At 35.4% G+C, this 24619-nt stretch overlaps 1 protein-coding gene and 1 non-coding gene across 2 annotated transcripts; both read right to left on the bottom strand.

Moving 5' to 3' along the window:
* Positions 1-1356: 1356 nt before the first annotated feature.
* On the bottom strand, positions 1357-1465 carry LOC148581602 (small nucleolar RNA R71). Its single transcript, XR_015899152.1, has one exon. It is a non-coding gene; the product is annotated as a small nucleolar RNA R71 (small nucleolar RNA).
* A 21323-nt stretch (positions 1466-22788) lies between these two features.
* Positions 22789-24619, bottom strand: LOC148581601 (uncharacterized). The gene is made up of 4 exons (XM_088492757.1): positions 24333-24619; positions 23806-24092; positions 23511-23716; positions 22789-22983 (listed from the first exon to the last, which is right to left on the bottom strand). The coding sequence occupies exons 1-4, from the start codon at positions 24617-24619 to the stop codon at positions 22789-22791; spliced, it is 975 nt and encodes a 324-aa protein (XP_088348883.1).

Raw genomic sequence — 24619 nt, 5'->3', positions numbered from 1 at the left:
TTTTTCTTTAAGATTGTTGAAACTTAGTGTCTTTAGATATAAAAATTTTAAGTTTGGTGTCATTTAGTTATTTTTCTCTTTCTTCATTAATCCAAAATAATCAAAAATATATTTTTTCTATCTTTTTACTTTAATTTTCGAAAATTACAACAAAATTTTCAAATTTTAATTTCAAAATCATTATCTTATCTTATCTTAATTTCAAATTTTTTCAAAAATCATATCTTTTTTCAAATTACTATTTTATCTTTTTATCTTTCTTTAAAAATTCAAAAAAATCTTATCTTATTCAAATTTCAAATCTTATCTCTTTCAAATCTTTTCAAATTCTTATTTTATCTTTTCTAATTTCAAATTTTAAAATCAAATCTTTTTCAAATCTTTTCAATTTCTATCTTATCTTTTCTAATTTTAAATTTTAAATTCAAATCTTTTCTAATGCTCTATCTTATCTTAATTTCAAATATTTCTTAATTAGTTGCTTGTTTTCTCTTTCTTCTTTTTCAAAACTTCCTAACTAATTCTTCTCTCTCCTCTTTTTTGAAATTCATCATTCAATTTTCAAATCTTTTTAATTAATTAAGCTTCTATTTTTGAATTTAATTAATAAATAAAAATAAAAACAGAAATATTTTAACCCTAGCTTCTTCTTTTTAATTTTCGAAATTCTATCCCTCTCTTTTGGAATTCTTTTTCTCTCTTCTTCTATTTTCATTTTTCTTTTCTTTTCTTCTTCAAATCTCATAGGGAGTCCTCTGTTTTTGAACATAGAGCTCCCATTCTTCTTTCTTTTTTTGCTTTCTTTTATTGTTTATGAGCAGGAACCGGGATAAATAACCTCTCTTAAATCCTGATCCTGAACCTGAGAGGACTCTAAGGAGGCGTTTACAACAAGTTAAAGCACAACACTCCGGAAGATACCTCACAGAGATTTTCGAACAAGAAGTTGAAAACATGGCAGCCGAGCCTAATAATGAAGGAGATGCAAGAAAGATTCTTGGTGACTACACCATACCAACTTCTAATTTTTATGGAAGAAGTATCTCCATACCTGCAATTAGAGCAAACAACTTTGAGTTTAAGCCTCAATTAGTCTCTCTAATGCAACAGAATTGCAAATTTCATGGACTTCCACTGGAAGATCCACATTAGTTTCTATCTAAATTCTTGCAAATCTGTGACATTGTTAAGACCAATGGAGTGAATCTTGAGGTCTACAGACTTATGCTCTTTTCCTTTGCGGTCAGAGACAAAGCTAGGATATGGTTGGACTCTCAACCTAAGGAAAGCCTAGACTCTTGAAAAAATTTGGTCAATGCTTTCTTGGCCAAGTTCTTTCCACCTCAGAAGATGAGTAAAATCAAAGTGGAAGTTCAAATCTTCAGACAAAAAGAAGGTGAATCCCTCTATGAAGCTTGAGAAAGATACAAGAAACTGATCAGGAGATGTCCTTCTGACATGCTCTCAGAATGGTTTATCTTAGGCATCTTCTATGATAGTCTCTCTGAGATGTCCAAAATATCATTGGACAACTCTGTAGGCGGATCACTCCACTTGAAGAAAATGCTTACAGAAAAAAGAGAACTCATTGAGATGGTTGCAAACAACTAATTCATGTACACTTTTGAGAGAATCCTATGAACAATGGGGCAGCTCAGAAGAAACAATGGTTGCAAACAACTAATTCATGTAGACACTCTGAATGCCATATTGGCTTAGAATAAGATCTTGACCCAGCAGGTTAATATGATCTCTCAGTATTTGACTGGAATGCAAGCTGCAGCTGGCAGCACCCAAGAAGCTTCCCCTGAAGTAGAAGCTTATGATCCTGAACAACCCATGATGGAGGAGGTGAATTACATGGGAGAATCCTATGGAAATACCTGCAACCCCTCATGGAAGAATCATCCTAACCTTTCATGGAAGGATCAACAGAAGCCTCAGCAAGGCTTCAATATCCAAGAGAAGAGTAAAAGGCCATCACTACTGAAGCTGAGGCCGAATCTGAAGGGAGTAATCTGGCGTTGAACGCCAATAAGGAGGACCTTATTGGGCGTTCAATGCCCAAACTAGCACGAGATCTGGCATTGAACGCCAGTAAGAAGGACCTTACTGGGCATTCAACGCCCAAATTGGCAGAAAAGCTGGCGTTGAATGCTAGTGAAGATGTTCCCATTAAGCGTTCAACGCCCAAAAAGCCACAAGAGATGGATTTGAACGCCAATAAAGGTATTCCTACTGAGTATTCAACATCAACTAATGAAGTCCCTATCCAAGAATTAAAGGAAGTCAAGGCTCATGTAGAGACTGTAAAGGTTCCCTTGCATGCACTCTTGCAATGCATGAGTTCTGATGAATACTCATCCTCTGATGAGGATGATGACACTAGGGAAGAGTAAGTTGCTCGGTACCTAGGAGCTCTCATAAAGCTAAATGCCAAGCTATTTGGAACAGCGACATTGGAGGAAGAACCTCCAGTGCTTACCAAAGAACTCAATGCTTTAGTTCAGCAGAAGTTGCCTCAAAAGCTTCCGGATCCCAGACGCTTCCTAAATCCTTACACCATAGGCACCATGACCTTTGAGAAGGCTTTGTGTGACCTAGGGTTAAGTATAAACCTCATGCCACTCTCTGTAATGGAGAAGTTAGGAATCTTTGAGGTACAAACTGCAAATATCTCACTGGAGATGGCAGACAAGTCAATGAAAAAAGTATATGGCTTAGTAGAGAATGTCTTGGTGAAGGTTGAAGACCTTTACATCCCTGCAAACTTCATAATCTTAGATACTGGGGAAGATGAGGATGAATCCATTATCCTTGGAAGACCTTTTCTAGCCACTGCCAATGCTATCATTAATGTAGCAAAGGGAGAATTGATTTTACAACTAAGGGAGGAGCACATCTTGTTCAAGATGTCTCACCCCAACTCTCCCTTTGAGAAAAAAGAGATAACTGTGCAACACTAGTGTTTCAACTATCTCTCTCGGTGCAGAGCTTTACTAAGCCCCCAGACACCAATTCTAAGTTTGGTGTTGGGCAGCTATCAACAAGCACTGAGACCAAAGGTACTAAGAAGAAAGTACTTAAAGGATGGAGGGACAAAAAGATCCCCACTGAAGGCCTCTCACCTAGCATGAGAGTTGTCTTCACCAAGAAACCAGTCATAACACATACAGTGAGTCGCATCCTGTCTCTAGAGCGTGTAGAGCTCGTCCATGAGAAGACAAGAAGAAAGTTCACTATAAGGGGCGAAATTATGGGCCCATATCCATCTCCGTAAGGAGCTAATCGTCAAGCTAGTGACATTAAAGAAGCGCTTGTTGGGAGGCAACCCAACCATAGTTATTATTTATGTTTTTCTTTGAATTTGTTTTTCTTAGTTATTTTCTTTAGGTTCATGATCATGTGCATTAGTCAGAACAGAGACAGAAACGTTCAGAAGTGGAAACAGAATACCCTGGAGTACATGTCTTGCTGGCATTGAACACCAGACAAGGCAGGCAGAGTGGGCGTTCAAATGCCCAAGAAGACCAGAGAGTTTGCGTTGAATGCCAGCCAGGGAGTAAAGGCTGGGCGTTCAATACCCAACAGAGACAGAAGACCTGGCGTTGAACGCCAGGAAGGAGGTCCCTCCTGGGCGTTCAATGCCCTGAGTGGAGCAGCAAGCTAGCGTTGAACGCCAACTATGGAACATGAGTTGGGTGTTCATCGCCTATAAGGGGGTAGGGAATTTGAATTCCCTAGTCTCTCAGGACCAATGGGTCCCACAGCATCTTCACCTACCCCCATCTTCTTCTCTCTTTTTTTCACACTTCCCCATACACACTTCCCTATAAACCCTCAACCAATCACATCCATACCTCTTCCCCAAACCATCATAACTCCCACCAACCCCCACCCACTAAAATTCAAATTTTTTGGCCCATATTTTCCACCCATTAATTCGAAACCCTAACCATACCCTCCCTATAAATACCTGGTATGGGAAATCATGATTCACACTTTTCACATCTCTGCACAACTAACCAGCAAGTACACTGGGTCGTCCAAGTAATAAACCTTACGTGAGTAAGGGTCGATCCCACGGAGATTGTCGGCTTGAAGCAAGCTATGGTCATCCTTGTAAATCTCAGTCAAGCAGATTCAAATGGTTATGAGGTTTGATAATTAAAAGATAAATAAAACATAAAATAAAATAAAGTTACTTATGTAATTCATTGGTGGAAATTTCAGATAAGGGTTTGGAGATGCTTTGTTGCTTCTGAACATCTGCTTTCCTATTGCCTTCTTCCAATCGTGCGTTACCTCCTTCCATGGCAAGCTGTAGGATCCTCTCAGTGAAAATGGTCCTCTACGGTTTCTGCACGGCTAAACAACTGTCAGATTTCTCGTCTCGGATGAAAAATACCAGATACAGCTACCGCATGGCTAATCATCTGTCAGTTCCCGCTAGCGTCAGAATAGGATCCATTGATCCTTTTGCACACTGTCACTTGCGCCCAACATTCATAGGTTTGAAGCTCGTCACAGTCATCCCTTCCCAGATCCTACTCGGAATACCACAGACAAGGTTTAGACTTTCCGGATCCCAAGAATGCTGCCAATGATTCTAGCCTATACCACGAAGATACTAATTTCACGGACTCGGTCCGTGTATTAGATATCCAAGAGAATATACTCCGGCTGTCGTCCAATGACTACATTGAACATCATGTAGACCGCTTGTGGTTGTCAGGCACGCGGATCTTGGCTAAGCGAGTAACGAAGATTGAGTGATTGTCACGGGTCACCCCTTCATTCTGACTTAACTGAATTAAGAACAAGAGTATATCTTGGAGAAGAAGTAGGCACGAATTGAATAGAAAAATAATAGTACTTGCATTAATTCATAAAGAACAGCAGAGCTCCACACCTTAATCTATGGGGTGTAGAAACTCCACCGTAGAAAATACATAAGTGAAAAAGGTCTAGGCATGGCCGTGAGGCCAGCCTCTAAACGTGAACAATGATAAGATAGATCAAAGGATAGTGTAAAGATGTAAAATAAATCTCTAAAAATAGTTTTTATACTAAACTAGTAACCTAGGTTTACAGAAAATGAGTAACTAAGTGCAGATAGTACAGAAATCTACTTCTGGGACCCACTTGGTGTGTGTTTGGGCTGAGCATTGAAGTTTTTTCGTGCATAGGCTGTTTCTGGAGTTAAACGCCAGCTTTGGTGCCAGTTTGGGCATTTAACTCCAATTCTGGTGCCAGTTTGGGCGTTTTACGCCAGAAAGTTTTAGGCTGATTTTGGACGCCAGTTTAGACCATCAAATCTCGGGCAAAGTATGGACTATTATATATTTCTGGAAAGCCCATGATGTCTAATTTCCAACGCAATAGATATCGTGCCAATTGGGCTTCTGTGGCTCCAGAAAATCCACTTAGAATGCAAAAGGGTCAGAATCCAATAGCATCTGCAGTCCTTTTTCAGTCTCTGAATCAGATTTTTGCTCAGGTCCCTCAATTTCAGCCAGAAAATGCCTGAAATCACAAAAAAAACACACAAAGTCATAGTAAAGTCCAGAAATATGATTTTTGAATAAAAACTAATAAAAATATAATAAAAAGTAGCTAAATCATACTAAAAACTATGTAAAAACAATGCAAAAAAGGGTATAAATTATCCGCTCATTAATACCCCCTCATTCCACTTATCCCACACACTACTTATACACCTTTAGCCCTCACTTGGCCGAATTGCTCTTCTCCCTCCATCTCCATCTATTTTCTTCTTCTTCTACTCCATTCTTCTCTTTTGTTTATTTTTGCTCAAGGACGAGCAAAGTTTTAAGTTTGGTGTTGGAAAAGCCTTACTTTTTGCTTTCCATTCCTACTTATGGCACCCAAAGTCGGAGAGCCTTCTAGAAAGAGGAAAGAAAAGGTCGTAGCCGCTACCTCTGAATCTTGGGAGATGGAGAGATTCATCACCAAAGCCCACCAAGACCACTTCTATGAAGTAGTGGCAAAGAAAAAGGTGATCCCTGAGGTCCTTTTTAGGCTTAAGAAGAATGAGTATCCAGAAATCCGACATGAAATCCGGAGAAAAGGTTGGGAAGTCCTAACAAATTCCATCCAAGAGATTGGGATCTTAATGGTGCAAGAGTTCTATGCTAATGCATGGGTCACGAAAAACCATGACATTAGTGGGAACCCTCATCCTAAAAATTGGAGCACCATGGTCCGAGGGAGAATCTTAGACTTTAGTCTGAAAAGTGTGAGGTTGGCGTTCAACTTGCCTTTGATGCAAGGAGACCCACATCCTTAGACTAGAAGAGTCAATTTTGATCAAAGGCTAGATCAAGTGCTCTCAGACATCTATGTGGAAGGAGCACAGTGAAAAAGGGATCCAACTAAAAAGGATTGACCTCAAGCCCATAGCTAGAGGATGGTTGGAATTTATCCAACGTTCTATCATCCCTACTAGCAACCAGTCCGAGGTGACCATAGACTGAGCCATCATGATCCATTGCATCATGCTCGGAGAGGAGGTAGAAGTACATGAGGTGATACCTCAAGAGTTGTACAAAGTGGCAGACAAGCCCTCCACCCAAGCAAGGTTAGCTTTCTCTCATCTTATCTATCACCTATGCAATTCAGCTGGGATTGTCATAGAAGGTGACATTCTAATTGAGGAGGACAAGCCCATGACTAAAAGAAGGATGGAGCATACTAGAGAGCCGGCACATGAACCACAACATGAGCATGTGGAGCCACCTCAACATGAGATTCCTGAGATGCCTAAAGGGATGTATTTTCCTCCTTAAAGCTATTGGGATCAATCGCATACTTATGTGAAAAAATTAAGCTCTAACATGAATCAGCTAAGGATGGAGCATCAATAGCATTCCACCATCCTCAATGAAATTAGAGAAAATCAAAGAGCTATGAGAGAAGAACAATAGAGACAAGGGCGTGACATTGAAGACATCAAGCGCTCTATTGGATTCTCTAGAGGGAGTGGTAGCCACCGTCACTAAGGTGGTCCCATTCCATCACCCCTTGCTTTTTATGTCATTTTTCTGTTTTCCATTATGTTTTGTTGTCTGTTCTCGTGTTCTCATTGCATGATCATTTCTATCTATGTCTTAAAGTTATAAAATGTTCCATATATCTCTCACCTTACTTAAAAGAAAATTTTATTTGAAAAAGAAAATTAAGATGCATGAATTTCAAGTTTTACCTTAAAAATAGTTCAATTATCTTGATGTGGTGGCATTGCTTTTATTTTCTGAATGTATGAATGAACAGTACATATTTGAAATTGGAATTGAGAATGTTGGCTCTTGAAAGAATGATGAAAAAGGAGAATTATTATTGGTAATCTAAAAAATCCAAAAATTGATTCTTCGAGCAAGAAAAAGCAACAAAAGCAAAAAAAAAAAAGAAATATGCGAAAAAATTTTATATAGTAGAAAAAAAAAAGAAAAAAAGAATTTTTAAGAAAAAGCCAATAAGCTCTTTAAACCAAAAGGTAAGAGCAAAAAGCCAATAACCCTTTAAACCAAAAGTCAAGGGCAAAAGGATCCAAGGCTTTGAATATTAATGGTTAGGAGGGCCTAGAAGAAACAAAATCTTGGCCTAAGCACTCCAAAGGAACAGTGTCCCTAACTATATGCTTGTGGTGTGAAGGTGTCAAGTAAAAAGCTTGAGACTGAGCAGTTAAAATCGCGATCCAAAGAAAAAAATAGTGTACTTAAGAACTCTGGACACCTCTATCTGGGGATTCTAGCAAAGCTGAATCACAATCCGAAAGGGTTCACCCAGTTAAGTGTCTGTGGCATTTATGTATTCGGTGGTAATACTGGAAAATAAAGTGCTTAGGGCCACAGCCAATACTCTAAAAGCTGTGTTCAAGAATAAAAAAGAACTAAACTAGGAGAGTCAATAATATCACATGGATTCTAAGTTCCTAAGGATGCCAACACTTCTGAGTTTCAATGAATAGTGAGATGCCAAAACTATTCAGAAGCAAAAAGCTACTAAGTCCTACTCATCTAATTAAAACTGAGCTTCATTGAAAAACTCTGAGATTTATTGTATCTTACTCTTCTTTTATCCTACTTTGTTTTTAGTTGCTTGGGGACAAGCAACAGTTTAAGTTTGGTGTTGTGATGAACGGATATTTTATACGCTTTTCGACATCGTTTTCATATAGTTTTTAGCATGTTTTGTTTAAGTTTATTATGTTTTCAAAGGTTTTGGTATAAAATTCACATTTTTAGATTCTACTATGAGTTTTTGTATTTTATGGTGATTTCAGGTATTTTCTGGCTGAAATATGAGAGTTTTGAACAAGTTGATTCAGAGGCAAGGAAAGCGTAGCAGATGCTGTCAGGATCTTACCTCCGTGCATTCAAGCAAGCATTTCTGGAGCTACAAATATCCAAATGGAGAGTTCTCAATGGCTATGGAAAGCTAACATCCAAGACTTTCCAGAAATATATAATAGTCCATACTTGTCTTTAGAGATGAAGGCTCAAAACTGGCGCTCAACACCAGCCATCTACCCCCTTCCTGGCGTTGGACGCCCAAAAGGGAGCAGCTGGCGTCCAACGCCCAAAGGGGAGTCTAAAGAGGGCGTTCAATGCCTAAGAGCCCTACTAGCACGTGGAGACACCCTTAGCTCATCCCAAACACTCACCAAGTGGGCTCCGAAAGTGGAATTTCGCACTACAAGTCTAAGCCTATCATATTTTTGTAATCCTTAGTTATTAGATTAGTATATATAAGAGATCACTCTTGTTTTAGGATCTTCGACCACCACAGAACATTATTTCATATTTCGAGTTTCATTGTATAGTTTGAGCCACTAAACCTCCTAGGTTAAGGTTAGGAGCTCTGCTGAGTTTTATGGATTAATAAAAGCACTGCTGTTCTATTTCAATTCGTGTTTGATTCTCTCCTAAGATGTATCTTCGTTCTTCAACCTTATGAATGAGTTGAACCGTCAAAAGTCATCTCTATTTTACATGGGTTCAGCGAGCATCTTTCATCGGATATCAATGAACCAGTAGCTTGAGGATACGTCTCTTAGACGGCTAATCCAAGACTTTGTAGGGGACGACTTCTCGAGACATCAATTCAGCTGAGGTATGAGGAGATTAATGTCTTTGTGATAAAGGCTAGAATCAAGGCGCAACATTCTCTGATCCAGAGGATTCGACCTTGTCTGTGGAGTTTTGAGTAGGATCACCAAGGGGATTGACTGCAGGAGCTTCACCCTCATTCAGACTGGATACGCACTAAACCTGGTGTTCAGCTTAGAGGAAGATTGGCGGCCTCTCAACCGGCGTTGATCACATACAGCCTGCTATAGAAGAAATCATTCACGGTTGGAGTAGACAGTAAGAAAGTATTGATCCAGAAGAACAAAGCATCTCCGAAGCCTTAACCATCTTCTTATCATTGAATTCACAACCACTGAGTAACGTTATCTTTATTTTACTTTTAAGCGTTTAAACAACTACATAACTTTTCTATCCGCCTGACTAAGATTTACAAGATAACCACTGTTTGATCCACACTGACAATCCTGGTGAGATCGACCCTGACTCACCTCAGGTATTACTTGAACGACCCAGTGCACTTGTTGGTTCAGTTGTGCGAAGTTAAATTCCGCGCACTAGTAACACCATACATAGGCATATCCAAAGCAGGGTAGCGAAGGAGATACTTAAGCACTCTTCTAAACATTCATTATTAACCAAACATTGCGATTTGAAATTCAACAATTAAAGGGTGAGAGGAAAACCTAAAAGTTAAGGGAGAAAGACACAACCCAAACTAGAGAACCAATCAAACTAGAAGCATAAAATACTTGAATAAATACTTGAAGAAAAAAAATCTAAATATACATTGTAAAATCCATACAAAGCAATATTACAAGCGAAAAAATACTTGAAGAAGTAGCACCAAATCATTAGGCATGGGAACAAAAAGCTTTAAACACTTATATTTTTAAACTACAGCTAATTTTGACTATTTCACAAGAAGTATATATACCCCATAAACATACTAATAGTGGGTAACATTCTTAGTAAGCTCATGAGACACTAAACAACATAAGAAGCATAAAATTAAACCAGCACTCAAGTAAAGCAAATTCAAGCTATGATGCCTCCCTGAATAACACCATACAAAGGCATACCAAGTAGAGTTGCAAAGGAGATATTCAAGGCAACTAGCTCCAACAACAACAAGAGAAAAATAGAAAAGGGAGATCAACCAAAGGCTCATATTTCACTATAATTGAAAGAGGCAGAGAACGACAAAATCACCTCTAGATAGGGTGCAGAACTTTTGACTGCTAAGGTGAGTCGTTCTATGCTTGGTGCTTTCTTTTCTTCGAAGCCAGTTGTGCCTAAAGGAAACGATCTTCTCTATGCCATTGAAAGAGGCGCAAATGGAGAAACTTAGGGTTCCCTTTCGGTCTTCATTGTGACACTGGATTTGCCTAGACAATCGTGATTAAAAGATTTTGAGAGTTTCTTTGGCGATTCCACGCGAATGGTGCTGATCCCACTTGAACAACAAAATCACAATGGACAGAGATTATCAAGACCTTGCTCTTCCGAAACAAATTTGCAATCAAACCCAAAATAGTGAAAAAGGAAAGGATTTAGAGAACAAAATTGTTCAAAATAATAGACGAAAGAGGGCTGAGTTCACAAAGCTAAAAAAAGGATTTGTATGTAGAAACTGAATAAGAGTGGCAGGGAATCACGTTGATTTTGTGCGCGAGTGGGTTTTGGTGGCTCAACAAAAGTTCTTTACTTATTTTAAGCCTGCTGCCAAAATTTCACTTCTTTTGTATAAATCTTAATTTAAATTTTTTTATTTTAAATAATTGAAACTTCTAATTCAATCCTAAATTTAACAAGAAAATAAAATTATTAAAAATGCTTGTTGACAGACAATTTTTTAATTAGAATATGAGAATTATTACTTTTTAAATTTTAAATTTTTTTTAATTAAACTAATCAATCTTGTAATTCTAAACATTAAGTTAATTTTAAATCATTACAGAAGTATATATAAAAGATATATACCTTCCTTAATAAAAATATATAAACAATATCTAACTTAACTTTTGAATACAATAGAAGTTACGAAACTCTTTTATGAGGAAACAATAAAAAAAATTACTATTAAAAATAAGCACACCATTCACCCTTAAATCCAAAGATCAACATCAATTTCATGATCACCATCATATACATTATTATCGATCAACATGCATTTTATCTTGTTCTAGTTCATTAACCTCGTCCCTTGCTAATTGAAACTCTATAAAGTTTTCTACTTGTACTCACAAAATGGTATATCCATATTCAAAGATTTACCTAAATCCTTGTCATTCAAAATTTCATATCATATAAATCTCTAAACTTCATGTGACTAATAGAACACCAACCTTTGCAATTGGATCATCAACATAGCATACCATTTTCATATCCATTACAAGAATAAATGACTCATCTGTATCATTATCACCACTGTGAATTAAGTTAAAAAAATTTACATTTGTGATCCCAAATTGATCCATTTTAATTTCCTTGTTAAGTGTAATATCAACCCAGATGCATTTGAATAACAAAACTCTTAACTTGCTAAAGTAGTCTAACTCTGTCATATCTACCACTTTACCGTAGTATATGTTGTCGCTTGCCAGTATAACAGAATTTCTATCATTTGAAACATTATTAGTAATAGCAGACATGTAATAACCAGAAAAAATAAATAAATAAACAAATAAATTAGACGGTGGGACTCATTCTTTGATATTTTTCTTTCTTCTCTAACCTTAGACATACCTCAGTCGTACATACACTCACTCTTGTTTTCACTCACACCCTGAAAGAATATAAAAAAGAAAAGAGAAGCAGAGAGTAAACGAGAAGAGGAAAAGGGGATAACAACACCGACGGAGAGAGGACTGATGAATCCATATTGGATGATAATTTTTGACTTAAAATGAGTAGAATTTATCAATTTATCTTACATTTATTCATTGAAATTGCATGTTGTTGTGAATTCCCTTATACTTGTGCTTAATTGTTAAAAATATATTTTTTATGTTTTAAATTGTCAAATTAATTCTACTCTTATTCCATTCGATGTCTTAATGTGTTTGTTTTAGTGATTTCAAGATTAGAAGGCAATGATGGGTTAAAGAAATGGAAGAAAAGCATGCAAAAGTGGACGAGGCATGAAGAAACAAAGGAAAAGAGAATTTTGGAGTCATGCGTAAGCACACGCTTGTACGTACACACACGTCTGGAGAGCCATATTAGACACCACTCTTGGGGGAGGGGGGGAACACACTCTTTCATAATCACATTTTTACATTTTGGTTTAGGTTTTGTTCATAGTTTTTCTAGAGAGAGAAACTGTAATTTCTCTCTAGGTTTTCTTAGGTTTTACTCAATTGATGCCTTAATTTTAAATCTTAACTTATTTTAATTGTAAGTTGCTCTTAATTTTCTTGTTCTTTACATTATACTTTACTTAGATTTTTTTTGTGGTTAAAGTTATTTTGTTAGTTTATGAACTTATGAATTCTTGAATTTTCATTAATAATTTGATGTTTTGAGTTTTTTATATGGTGTTTGAGTTATTAATATTTATTACTTGCATTGTTTAGTTATAGTTTTCATTAATTTTTGTAATTTACCATGCTTTATTTCCATGTCCACCAAGTGTTTGATGAAATGTTTACCTTGATTATGGAGTAGATTTTCATATCTTGGCTTGGAGATTAAGAAATTAGGCAACCTTAAATCATTAATGTCCAACATAGATTGATAGTTTTGGGTTGTTAGTTGATTTGGTTTCCACTACCACTAATCTTTTACCAAAGTAAATTGGTAAGTTAATTAGGATTTTTAGATTGAGATCAATTATGCCTATTTGACTTTCTCCAATGTTAGGAATTGACTAAGAAAGATTAAATCGTTTTATTTACCACGGTTATGGTTCATGATAAGGATAGGAAACCTTTGAATTTGCAGAAAGAAAGAAGAGGACTTCGCTGCTGGCAAGGGAGAAAACGCGAGCCAGAGAATGAGGAGAAGTTGCCGTCACCATCACCATATTGTACACCGTCGTTGGAGATCACCGCCCTCCTTGCCATTCATCGCAGTAGGAGAGAGAGAGAGAGAGAGAGAGAGAGAGAGAGAGAGAGAGAGAAGAAGAAGAAGAAGAAGAAGAAGAAGAGGAAGAAGAAGAAGAAGAAGAAGAAGAAGAAGAAAAAGAAGAAGTTGATGGTGGTGATGGAGACCATCACTGCTAACGTCACTATTGTCGTTTGGAGGTTGTCGTCGCCACTGGTTATGCATGACCATCTTAGGCACTTTTTATTAGCATTTATTATAGAAAATTTATGACTTTTACTTGATAATTATATGATTTTCAAAGCTATTCTATTAGTAGTTTGATTTTCTTGGTTTCATGATTCTTGTAGGGAAATGTTAGGAAAAGAGAAGCAAAAGCACAAGGAGGAACTAAGAATTGAAGATAAATGCACTTTGAATTCGTGGATGCTGTCAACCCTGACCTCTTTACACTCCAACGTACATAACTTGAGCTACAGAGGTTCAAATGATGCGATTTTACTGGAATTAGAAAGCCATCTTTCTGAATACAATAGTCTATGATTACTCTCTAGACTCATGGTGCTAAATGCCGTAAAAGTGGCGCTAAATGCCAAACCGCGTCCTACTCACCATTCCATACGGGAGTCCCAACGCTAAATGCCAGATGGATAGCAAGGAGATATGAATTTCATCAAAACTGGTGCCAAACGCCACTACCCAAGTGGTGCTAAACGCCAGCAATATGGCTCAGAGCCCAATTTCACGCTAATATAAAAGAAGCAGCGCCGTTTTTTATGAAAGGAACCCCTCTCTCTTCCATTTTTCATTCTTTCATTAGTTTTAGGTTTTACATTAGATTATGATTTGAATTTTCTGCACTATGGGTAACTAAACATTCATTGTTAAAGTTGGGAGCTCTATTTATTTTGATGGATTAATATTGTTTGTTCTTCTACTCTTTGATTAATGCATTAATTTATATTCAAGAATTAGTTTCGTTCTTCATCCTATGGATTAAGGTATATTGGAAAATAACTCTAATCTAAATTGAATCCCTTTGAATCTTAAAAAAGTTACATCATTGGAATTAAAGCTTGAAACCCTTTTCTCATAATTCTTCAATTATCTGGATTTAATTTGATATGTGACATATATCAGATTATTTCTCGGTTCTTTAAAATTGTGTGTCTTAGACCATCTCTAGTAGGGAACTCATTTCAGTCCTTATTTATGGCCCACCTGTCATAAAAAGTAAATCCACATCAACTTTTGCATCATAAACAGTAAATAGGAACTCAAAGTATCTCTCTCTTCTCCATTAGTAGGAACTAACTTTAGTCTCTGTTGTGGTCTTACTTAATTAATTAATTAAAATAATTAAGTTTATTATTTTATGTAAATAAATTTAATTAATTATAATTTAATATAACAACATAAATAATATTTAATATTAATTTAATATAATTATTTATATTAATTATTATTTAAATAATTAATATGCATTCTTAATATAAATTATTACTTAAATAGAAGAATAATTATTTAATATAATTAATTATTATAATTATCAAATAACTTAAATTTAATTTAATTATTTAAATTATTATTTTTACAAATTTTATTAGCTACATGTCAAACATTTGTTGAAAGATCCAAGTCCCTCTTCTTTAGAGGGACTCATTCTTCTCGATCCAAGAGAAGGAACTCCTTCTCATTTCACTTCAACGGCTAGTTCCTTTCTTTTTCTGACACACACAATAATAGGGGATCCAAAATGTAACCGTTGGAGTTTCTCTTATAAATCAGAATTTGGACTTAACCTTTTGACATGATTAATTGATCAAGGAATTGGCGGTTGATTAGGTTAGAAGAGATTGAATTACCAAGGAATTTGGAATTCAATCACCTAGGATTTGCTATGAATTAAATATTTGCATGATCAAAGTAGATGACAATAATTATTAATTCGGAAATATAAACATCTCTAAAGCCTTAACTCTCTTCTTATATTATTTTCTCACATATTTACTATCTGCATTCTTTAATATTTGATATTCAAAACTCTCAATTTCACTTGTCTAACTATAATAATAAGTGAATCATTGCTTGCTTAATTCATTAATCCTCGTAAAAATGATAACCCACTCACTGGTGGTATTACTTGATACAATCTGGTGCACTTGCTTGTAGTTTGTGATTTGTAAAATCTGCATCAAGTTTTTAGCACCGTTGCCAGAGATTAATTATGATTAATGAAGAAAATCTCATGCCCTAAGCTGTTCAAGCTGTGATGTTGATGGTTTGATGAACCAGAAGGGATTAAGAGAGGGAGAGAAATAAGTTCTTCTCATTGTTGGAGAGAATGAAAAATTCCCTTAGAAAAATATTTGTTGAGTTATTACACCTTATATACTATGTACTTTTTATGTACTCTCACTAAAAAATAATTACAATGGTAAACCTATTATTGATAAAGAAATAATCTAGGTAACACCCTCCCGCAAGCTAGAATTGTGTAAATCTAACAATCCTAGCTTGGAAACATTAGCAAGAAAAGGACCCGATGGCAGAGCTTTGGTAAGAAAATCAGTAAGTTGATCCTTGGAACGAACTGGCATAAGATGAATGAGACCAGACAAATGCTTTTCACGAACAATATGGCAGTCCACTTCAATGTGTTTAGTTCTTTCATGAGAGATGGGATTATTGGCAATGTGAATGGCTGACTGGTTGTCACAGAATAGAGTGATAGACTTTTGAAGCGGCAAGCCAATGAAATCCATTAAGAAAGATAACCAACTAGCTTCACAAGTGGTAACAGCAAGAGACCTATATTCAGCTTATGCAGAGGACTTGGCAACTGTGGTTTGCTTCTTACTCTTCCAACTAATGAGCGAGTTCCCAAGCATGAAGCAATAACCAGAAACGGAGCGATGAGTATCGGCACAGGTAGCCCAGTCAGCGTCGGCAAATCCAGTGAGATGCAAATTAGAAGTAGAGGAGAAGAAGAGACCAGTTGCAGGTCGGTCTTTTAAATATCGGAGTACACGAAAAGCAGCCTGTAGGTGAGAAGTGGTTGCACAGTCCAAAAATTGGCTCAAACGTCCCACAGCATAAGAGATATCGGATCTAGTGTTTGTGAGGTAAAGGAGTCGGCCGATGAGCTGTCTGTAAATAGTGTTGTCTGTTAAAATGGTACCTGATTCCTTTGAGAGTTTCTGACTATAATCAAATGGAGTAGAGAGAGGCTTGCAATCTAGATAACCAAAATCTCTGAGAAGGTCCATAGTGTACTTCCGCTGATAAATGTGAATTCCAGAGTTAGAGCGTGCTACTTCCATTCTCAAGAAGTATTTGAGATCACCAAGATCCTTTATTTTGAATTTGTCATCCAAATCTTGCTTGATGGAATTAATTTCACCAATGTCATTCCCGGTTAAAACCAAGTCATCAACATATACTAGAATGGCAGTGAAGCTTTCAGATTGTTTCTTGATGAAGAGTGAATGATCATCAAAAAACTGCTTATAACCAGCATCCACAAGAGTCTGAGTGAGCTTAATGTTCCATTGCCTGCTTGCTTGCTTAAGCCCATATAGAGATTTTTGCAATTTACAAACCAAACCTAGTTGTGACACAGCCAAACCGGGTGGTATCTTCATATAAACTTCCTTATCCAAATCTCCATGAAGGAAGGCAGTGTTGACGTCTAGCTATTTCAAATGCCATTTCTTTGCCGCTGCTAATGCTAACATTACTCGTAGGGTAGTCATTTTGACAACTGGACTAAAAGTATCACCATAATTGACTCCTTGCACTTGAGTGAATCCTTTTGCAACTAGCATCGCTTTGTGCCTCTCTATGGTGCCATCAGGATTGAATTTTACCCGAAAAACCCATTTGTAACCCACAGCCTTCTTGTCTTTTGGGAGTTCAGTGAGACACCAAGTTCTGTTCTGATCTAGAGCTGTCAATTCAACTTGTATTGCCTTTCTCCAACATTCATGTGCAGCCGCTTCCTTATAAGTGCTAGGTTCTTGATTTGAGGTGATGGCTAGAGAAAGTGACTTATATTTTGGGGTTAGTTTATCATATGACAAGTGTTGTGAGATAGGATATAAAGAGTTAGAGTTGGCAACGTTGCTAGAGTGAGCTGTGTGGGTTGTCATACAATGATAGTCCTTCAAATAAGCAGGCGGTTTCTTGACTCTTTCATACTTTCTAGTAATGCAGTCATGTGTGATGTCAGAGTATTGTGATGCAGGTGCATTGTTAGTGTGTGGTGTGGTAATGGGTGCAATGGTGTGTGAGAAAATTGGTGAGTGCATTAAACTTGAGAAATGTTCATTTGAATCTATGAGTGTAGTATGTGTGGGTGATTGCAAATGATGTGTGGATGGTGTATCATATTGAAAAAGATCAATGCATTGTGGAGTACGAATGGGTACCACAGAAATGTCAGTGCTAGTGGAATGTAAAAATGGAAAATGAGTTTCATAAAAAAATTACATTTCTGGATATGAAAATTTCCTTTGATTTTAAATCAATAAGTCAAAAACCCTTTATTCCTAATTTAAAACCAAGAAAGCTGTTTTTCTGGCTCTTGGGTCTAATTTTGTTCTTGAATTTGTTAATGTGGAGGCATATGCAAGAGAACCAAATACTCTTAAATATGAAAGGTCAGGTAAGTTACCATACAAAAGCTTATAAGGACTAGCATTATCCAGGTTAGTGCTGGGCAGCATATTAATTAGATGAATGGCGTGAGCAACTGCGTATTGTCAAAAACAATGTGGAATTCCTGATTGAAATAGCAGTGCTCTAGCAACACCTAAAATATGCTAGTATTTTCTCTCTACAATTCCGTTTTGCTCTGGTGTTTCTACACAAGAAGTTTGGTGTAAAATTTCAGTTGATGCAAAAAAGGATTTGAGTGAACTCTGGCCCATTGTCAGTCCTTATACACTTAACTTATTTTTCAAATTGTACTCTGACAAAATTCACAAAATTAATAACCAATTGTAATGCTTCAGATTTAGTTTTCATAAAAAAAATCCAAGTGAATTTGCTCTTGCCATCCACCATAGTCAAAAAATACCTATGTCCTTCATTGGAAGGGACAGAAATAGGACCCCAGATATCCATATGAACTAAGTCAAAATAATCTTTTATTTTAGTTGTACTAAGATTAAAAGATAATTTCTTTTGTTTTGCAAAATGACATGAATCACAAGGAAATTTTGAAGCAATACAATCTATAAAAGGATAATACTTCTTCAGAAAAATCAATTTATACATAGGTATGTGTCCTAATTTAAGATGCCAAATGTTGTTGTGCTCACTGTGTGAAGGTGTAGTGGAATGAGTAGTAGTTGTAGTTTCCGCCAATGAAGCTTGCTTTGTTGGAAGAGGGGGAAAGTGAGAGAATTCTGGTTCTCTACTCATTGTATATAACCCTTCTATACACTCAGCAATGCCAATCATTTTTTATGTGGATCTATCTTGTATCTCACAACACTTATCATTGATTAACAGTTGACAATGTAAGTTTGAGGTTAACTTTGACACAGATATCAGTTTGAAATCAAAAGAAGGAATGTATAAAATATTTTTGAAAAAAAAATTTAGAGAATGTGATTGTGCCAATGATGGTGCTAACAGTTTTGGTCCCATTTGGCAATATCACATTGATTGGATCAATATTTTGAAAACTTACAAAATCTTTTAAGTCAAAAGTCACATGATCTGTTGCACCGGAATCAATGACCCATAGTGCAGATTTTGGAGTGATAATGCTCATAATTCTTGCATTAAAATGTAATGCAATGGTTTTACCTGGAGTGGAAGTTTGAATGGAATTAGTCAAAATTTGATTTGCATTATGAGGTTGTTGCTGCACACTTTTGTCTTTGATCAACTCTAACAAGGCAAATCTTTGCTCTGGAGTGAATCCAGATCTTGATATTCCAGTGTTCTCTTGGAGACAATTGAGCTGGAATTGTTTATCACTGAGTATATCATCATGCCCCTCAGTGATCACGTGATTGATGGTAGTGTTATGTTGCTGCCATTGATAGAAATGGGAGGAGTACCCATGCTTCTTATAGCATACATCTTCTGTGTGGCCTTGCTTGTTGTAATGAGAGCAAGCACCTCCACGACCTCTGCAATGGGAGGATGTGTTTGCCATGTTTGCCATTTTGAGAAATCAATGAATCACAGAGTAATAGGGATTCAGATCTTTTTCCTTCCAACTCGTTGATCGGAACAACTATGTTCACCAAGAAAGAATCTTGCAAAATAGCCTCTCATCAAACTCTATTGGATGAGTTTGAAGGAAGAGGTAAGAATGGGAGTAAGAAAATGTCGAAAGAAAAATTAGGGATAAAAAGAAAATGGCAAAATTGGATTGATCTCAATTCACAACCTCTTTTTTTTTTAATAATTTGATTCACAGCTTGGTTGCTCTCCATGCTCACCACACCATGAAGAAAATCTCATGCCCTAAGCTGTTCAAGCCGTGATGTTGATGGTTTGATGAACCAGAAGGGATTAAGAGAGGGAGATAAATAAGTTCTTCTCATTGTTAGAGAAAATAAAAAATCTCCTTAAAAAAATATTTGTTGAGTTATTACACCTTATATACTATGTACTTTTTATGTACTCTCACTAAAAAATAATTACAATGGTAAACCTATTATTGATAAAGAAATAATCTAGGTAACAATTAACAAACTATCAGTTAATTAATTACCTATACTAGACATTTTTTTTCTTTTTTTTGTTTCTCTTCTATTTCAAAAAATTAAGAAAAAAATAAAGTTAAAAAAATATTTCTTTCTTCTTTTCCTCTCTTTTTACTACATAGTGCGTTTGATTAGTTATGTTTATATATCTATTTAAAAATGAAATGCATGTACCATAACAATGTGAAAAAATAATATTTGCAGTATGATTTGCATCAATTAAAAAAATAAAATTGATATAACTTTTTATTATTTAAATTATATCAGTCTAATTTTATTTTTCAATCTAGGTCAATTTATTTTAGATGATTGTTATATATCGATTTGAATATATTTTTTAATTTAATTCAATTTAAATTATTATGAGATAGATTGGACTGGTTTATTTAGTTTTGTTAAGAAAATTAACAATTTAAATTTTTAAATTATAAAATTTTAATTTAAAATTTAGCTATATATAATTATAAAATGTTAAAAATTTAAAACTTAAGTACTAGAATAAAAAAAAGTTGAACATGGAAAATATGGTGCAATGTGCAATGTGAAAAGCTGAATATGAAAAATTGAAGGAGATAGAAATTACTTGTGAGTGGGTGCACAATAGTAGAAAAAGTAGTTATTAATGATTATGACGTTAGTTTTTTGTGTTTAAATTTGAAGTTGGAGTAATAATTTATAAAAAAATAAAATATTTTTTAAAAGAAATTTTTAAATATTTTCTCAATTAATAGATAATATAATTTAAACAAACAAATACACCTTAAATAAAAGAACGAAAATAATTAAGAAGGGTTACAGTTATTTTTTTAGGGAGAAAAATCCAAAATAATTTTTGATAATTACTTCAAAAGACTATGAGGTTTTTAACAAAAAAAAAAAAATTCAATTCGACCCTGACAATTACCTCGAAATGACAATGAGATTCCTGTGCCAAAAAAAAGTCAATGTTATTTTTTTTGGCACAGGACTAATCAGTTCCAAAAAAAATTAAGAATTGGATTGGGTTTTTTTTTTGGAGGTCTTGTTGTCCTTTCGAAATAATTATCAGAATCGGGTGGAGTATTCACTCTTTTTTATGAACTAGATTATTTTTTTTCGTTTATTACAATAGCATTAACTTCTCACTAAATTTTAAATTATTTTTTAATTTAAATTATATTATATCTAAATTTTAATAGTAAATCAATCTAATTCGATTGAGATAGTAATAAATTATATCAAATTTTACTTTGTGAATTAATTCAAATCATATCTTAAATACTTTTTTTTATTTTGAGGGATTAAATTGTTTATACCTCCGAATACTCATAATTGATTTACAGTGTAATATACAAATATTTTGTTTACTATATAAATAAAATATGATCAATTAAAATTTTTACATATATATCATTTGCATCCAAAATATAACTTAAAAAAGAATTAATTTATTTCATTTATAATATAAATAAAATATTTGTATATTTATCTTATTTATAATATAAATAAAATAAATAATATAATACAATTAGTAAATATTCTTTAAATTACGTATTTAAATGAATAAAATATTTAATTAATTTATTTAAAAAATATCTATAAAGTCCAAATAATTGCAACATAAAATATACAAACATAATTAAAATAAACTATATATGTAAAAGTGTTATATATATATATATAATGGTAGAGTCCAACCCAGAGGTAGTAGATTAATTTAAATGGTAGATAAAAGAGAAGCGAGAATCAAATAAGATGATGGGATTACTATATTATATTGATTCACGCATGACATGTATTAAAATTGGGGAGAAATTTAATCTCATTGAGCGCATAAACATGGTTATAGATTTACATGCTTGGGAAATTTTTTGAAGGTATATATTCAAAGTTCAATGATGACTCTGAAAGGACAATATAATACAAGATACGTCACCGTACGAATTTTCAAATTTTATAAAACAGGAGAATACATATATATAAAATATAAAATATTAAAAAAATATTTTATTAATATTAAAATATAAATTAAATTTTTTAATTATTTTTAATATTTTATTTTAATTATATAAAGTATTTATTTTTTTATTTTAATAAATAATAATATATTATTTTTAAATTTATTTTAAAAATATATGTTAATAATAAGATTAGATATGCTGATATGTAATAGTATTTAGGTATTGTTAGAAAAATTTTTTTTTTTGAATCAATAAGAACTCAACACACACGTGGAGCGTTTAAGACATAAAACAATAAAAATAAAATGCCTATAAAAACTACCTACATTTCACAAACCGATACATATCCCCATGTCATCTCTGGCATTGCCATCAACAACAAAAGGGATCGTCGCTCCTCCACTCCTTGTAGCTAAGCGTAGTCATGTGGATGATCTCTTCAACACGTTTTTCTGTATTCTGAAATAATCTCCTATTCCTTTCCAGCCAGACGTTCCAAATTACTGCAAAGAAACTTATGAACCACTTCTTACTTTCCTCCTTCCTCGTTGTAACACCTGTCTAACTTTGAAAGTGTTCCTTTAAAGTACCCAGAAGGGACCATTGCTTGCCAAATTCAGATAACCACGCGCACCATACCTGCCATGTAAATTCACAACCAAGAAATAGGTGGCAGACATATTCAACATCCTTATTACATAGAACACACACATTATCACCCTGATTGACAATTCCTAGTTGACACAGTCTTTCTTTGTATTCACTCTACCTATCAAACCAAACCAAATAAATATCTTAACTCTTGGAGGGACTAAGCCTTTCCAAATAGACTTGGTAAAGCTATCGCTAGTTACGTCCTCCGGAAGCGTCTCCCCCTATAATACCTGCACAAAGAAGTTAGTAGAAAATACACCTTGCCTGTCAAACTTTCAGACAACTCTATCCTCTTTGTCCCAGGCTAGTTTAACCGGCCTCAAGGTTTCGTGTAATTGATTCAGAAGTTCCAACTCTCATTGGAGTAGCTGACGCCTTCATTAGAAGTTCCAACTCTCTGTCCCTATGACAAAGCCTTTTTGGGTTGAAACCGAGAATAGTCGTGGAAACCTCTCCTTCAGAGAACCGCAACTTAACCAAACATATTCCCAAAAGTGAGTCCTCCTGCCATCACCAATCTCCATTGCCAAGCCAGTTATCATCTTATCTCTTATAGATTGCTCCTTTATCTGTATCTGATAAATGTCCTTCCATGGCCCCTCTAGTAGGTAACTCCTGGATTGATAAGAGCTGGTTAGGGGAGAGATTATTACAAGAGCAAACTACTTTCTTCCACAACGGACACTCCTCTTTAGAGAACCTCCACCACCACTTAAACAACAAGGCTGTATTGCGGATCATCGCATCACTGACTCCTAGCCCGCCTAGCCTCTTCGGAGCTTGGACCACTTCCCATCTAACCAAAGCCATGCCATTCCCCCCATCCTCCTTTCCCCGAAAAATCTCCTTTGTAATGAAATTAGTTTCTCCGCAACAGCCTTCGACATCTTATATAGGCTTAAATAATACACTGGCAAACTATTTAAAACAGACTTAATGAGTACTAGCTTTCCTGCTTTATTAAGTACCTTAGATTTTCATAGGCTTAGCTTCTCCTCCAGTTTGTCTATTATTAGCTTCCAAGTCTTGACCAGTCTCGGATTCGCATCTAGAGGGATCCCCAGGTATTTAACCGAAAGAGCAGCTTTCTTACACCCCAGCAAACTACACATGCTCTGTACCCAAAGTTGATCACAATTGATAGGTATCAAACTGGATTTCTCAAAATTGATACTTAACCCCGACATCAGTTCGAAGCAGCGAAGAAGCCTTTTGTAGTTCTTAATGGACTCCTCCTCTAGCAGACAGAACAACACAGTGTCATCAGCGAACTGAAGATGTGACAGTTCTATGTTGTCTCTCCCAACGAATAAAGGAGATATGAACCATTTCTGACAGCCTCCCCAATCATCCTATGTAGGATATCAACAACAAGTACAAACAGGAAAGGAGAAAGAGAATCACCTTGTCTCAAACCTCTATCCATCTTGAACGGCTTAGTTGGTGATCCATTTATCAACACTGACATAGTAGATGTGCCAACACACTCCATAACCCACTCCCTCCACCTGCGCCCAAAACCCATCTTCTGTAGGACAATGTCTACAAACTGCCATTTGACCTTATCATATGCCTTTTGAAAATCCAACTTGATTATAGCCGCTTCCTTCTTCCTCGATTTGAGCCAATGCACAGTTTCACAAGCAATAACGCACTCTGAGTCTCGCTAACCAGACCTGGCATAACTAATCTCATCCTCCTAACCAAAATCTTAGAAATCACTTTATACACACAACCAACCATGCTAATTGGTCGCAGGTCCTTGATCTCCTTGGCCCCAACAAACTTTGGCGCCAAAGCTACCCATGTGAGATTAATTCGAGTTTTTCGGTAGTCTAGATGTCTGAAAGAACCCTAACACAACTGTCATGAATTCAGCTCCAATTTCATCCCAACACTTCTTGATGAAGTTCATGTTGTACTCGTCACTACCTGGTGCCCTAGAAGGTTCACAGTCCCACACAACTTCTTTAATCTCCTCAGACGACGGTAATACCTCCAGAGCTGCCACATCTTCTTCAGCTATTAAATTCACCAGTCCATCTCTAAAACTCACGAAAGGAGACTCCTCCTGATGATACAAATTCTTGTAGAACTCTCTGATAGTAATTTTTATTCTTGCTTGATTTCTGACTAACAT

Source organism: Arachis ipaensis, chromosome B10, assembly GCF_059453495.1.
Source record: "Arachis ipaensis isolate K30076 ecotype BB chromosome B10, ASM5945349v1, whole genome shotgun sequence".
NCBI lineage: Eukaryota > Viridiplantae > Streptophyta > Magnoliopsida > Fabales > Fabaceae > Arachis > Arachis ipaensis.
Note: the sequence above shows the minus strand (reverse complement) of the source record. Positions and strands in the feature narration are given on the sequence as shown.

What these genes read in the sequence shown, in the direction of transcription:
- LOC148581601 (XM_088492757.1), bottom strand. Translation starts at nt 24,619, where the DNA reads ATGTTAGTCAGAAATCAAGCAAGAATAAAAATTACTATCAGAGAGTTC. An exon ending in TGGGGAGGCTGTCAGAAATG is followed by an intron (nt 23,717 to 23,805) that starts GTTCATATCTCC and finishes TCTGTCTGCTAG; the next exon opens with AGGAGGAGTCCATTAAGAAC. An exon ending in TAGATGCGAATCCGAGACTG is followed by an intron (nt 22,984 to 23,510) that starts GTCAAGACTTGG and finishes TGGTGATGGCAG; the next exon opens with GAGGACTCACTTTTGGGAAT.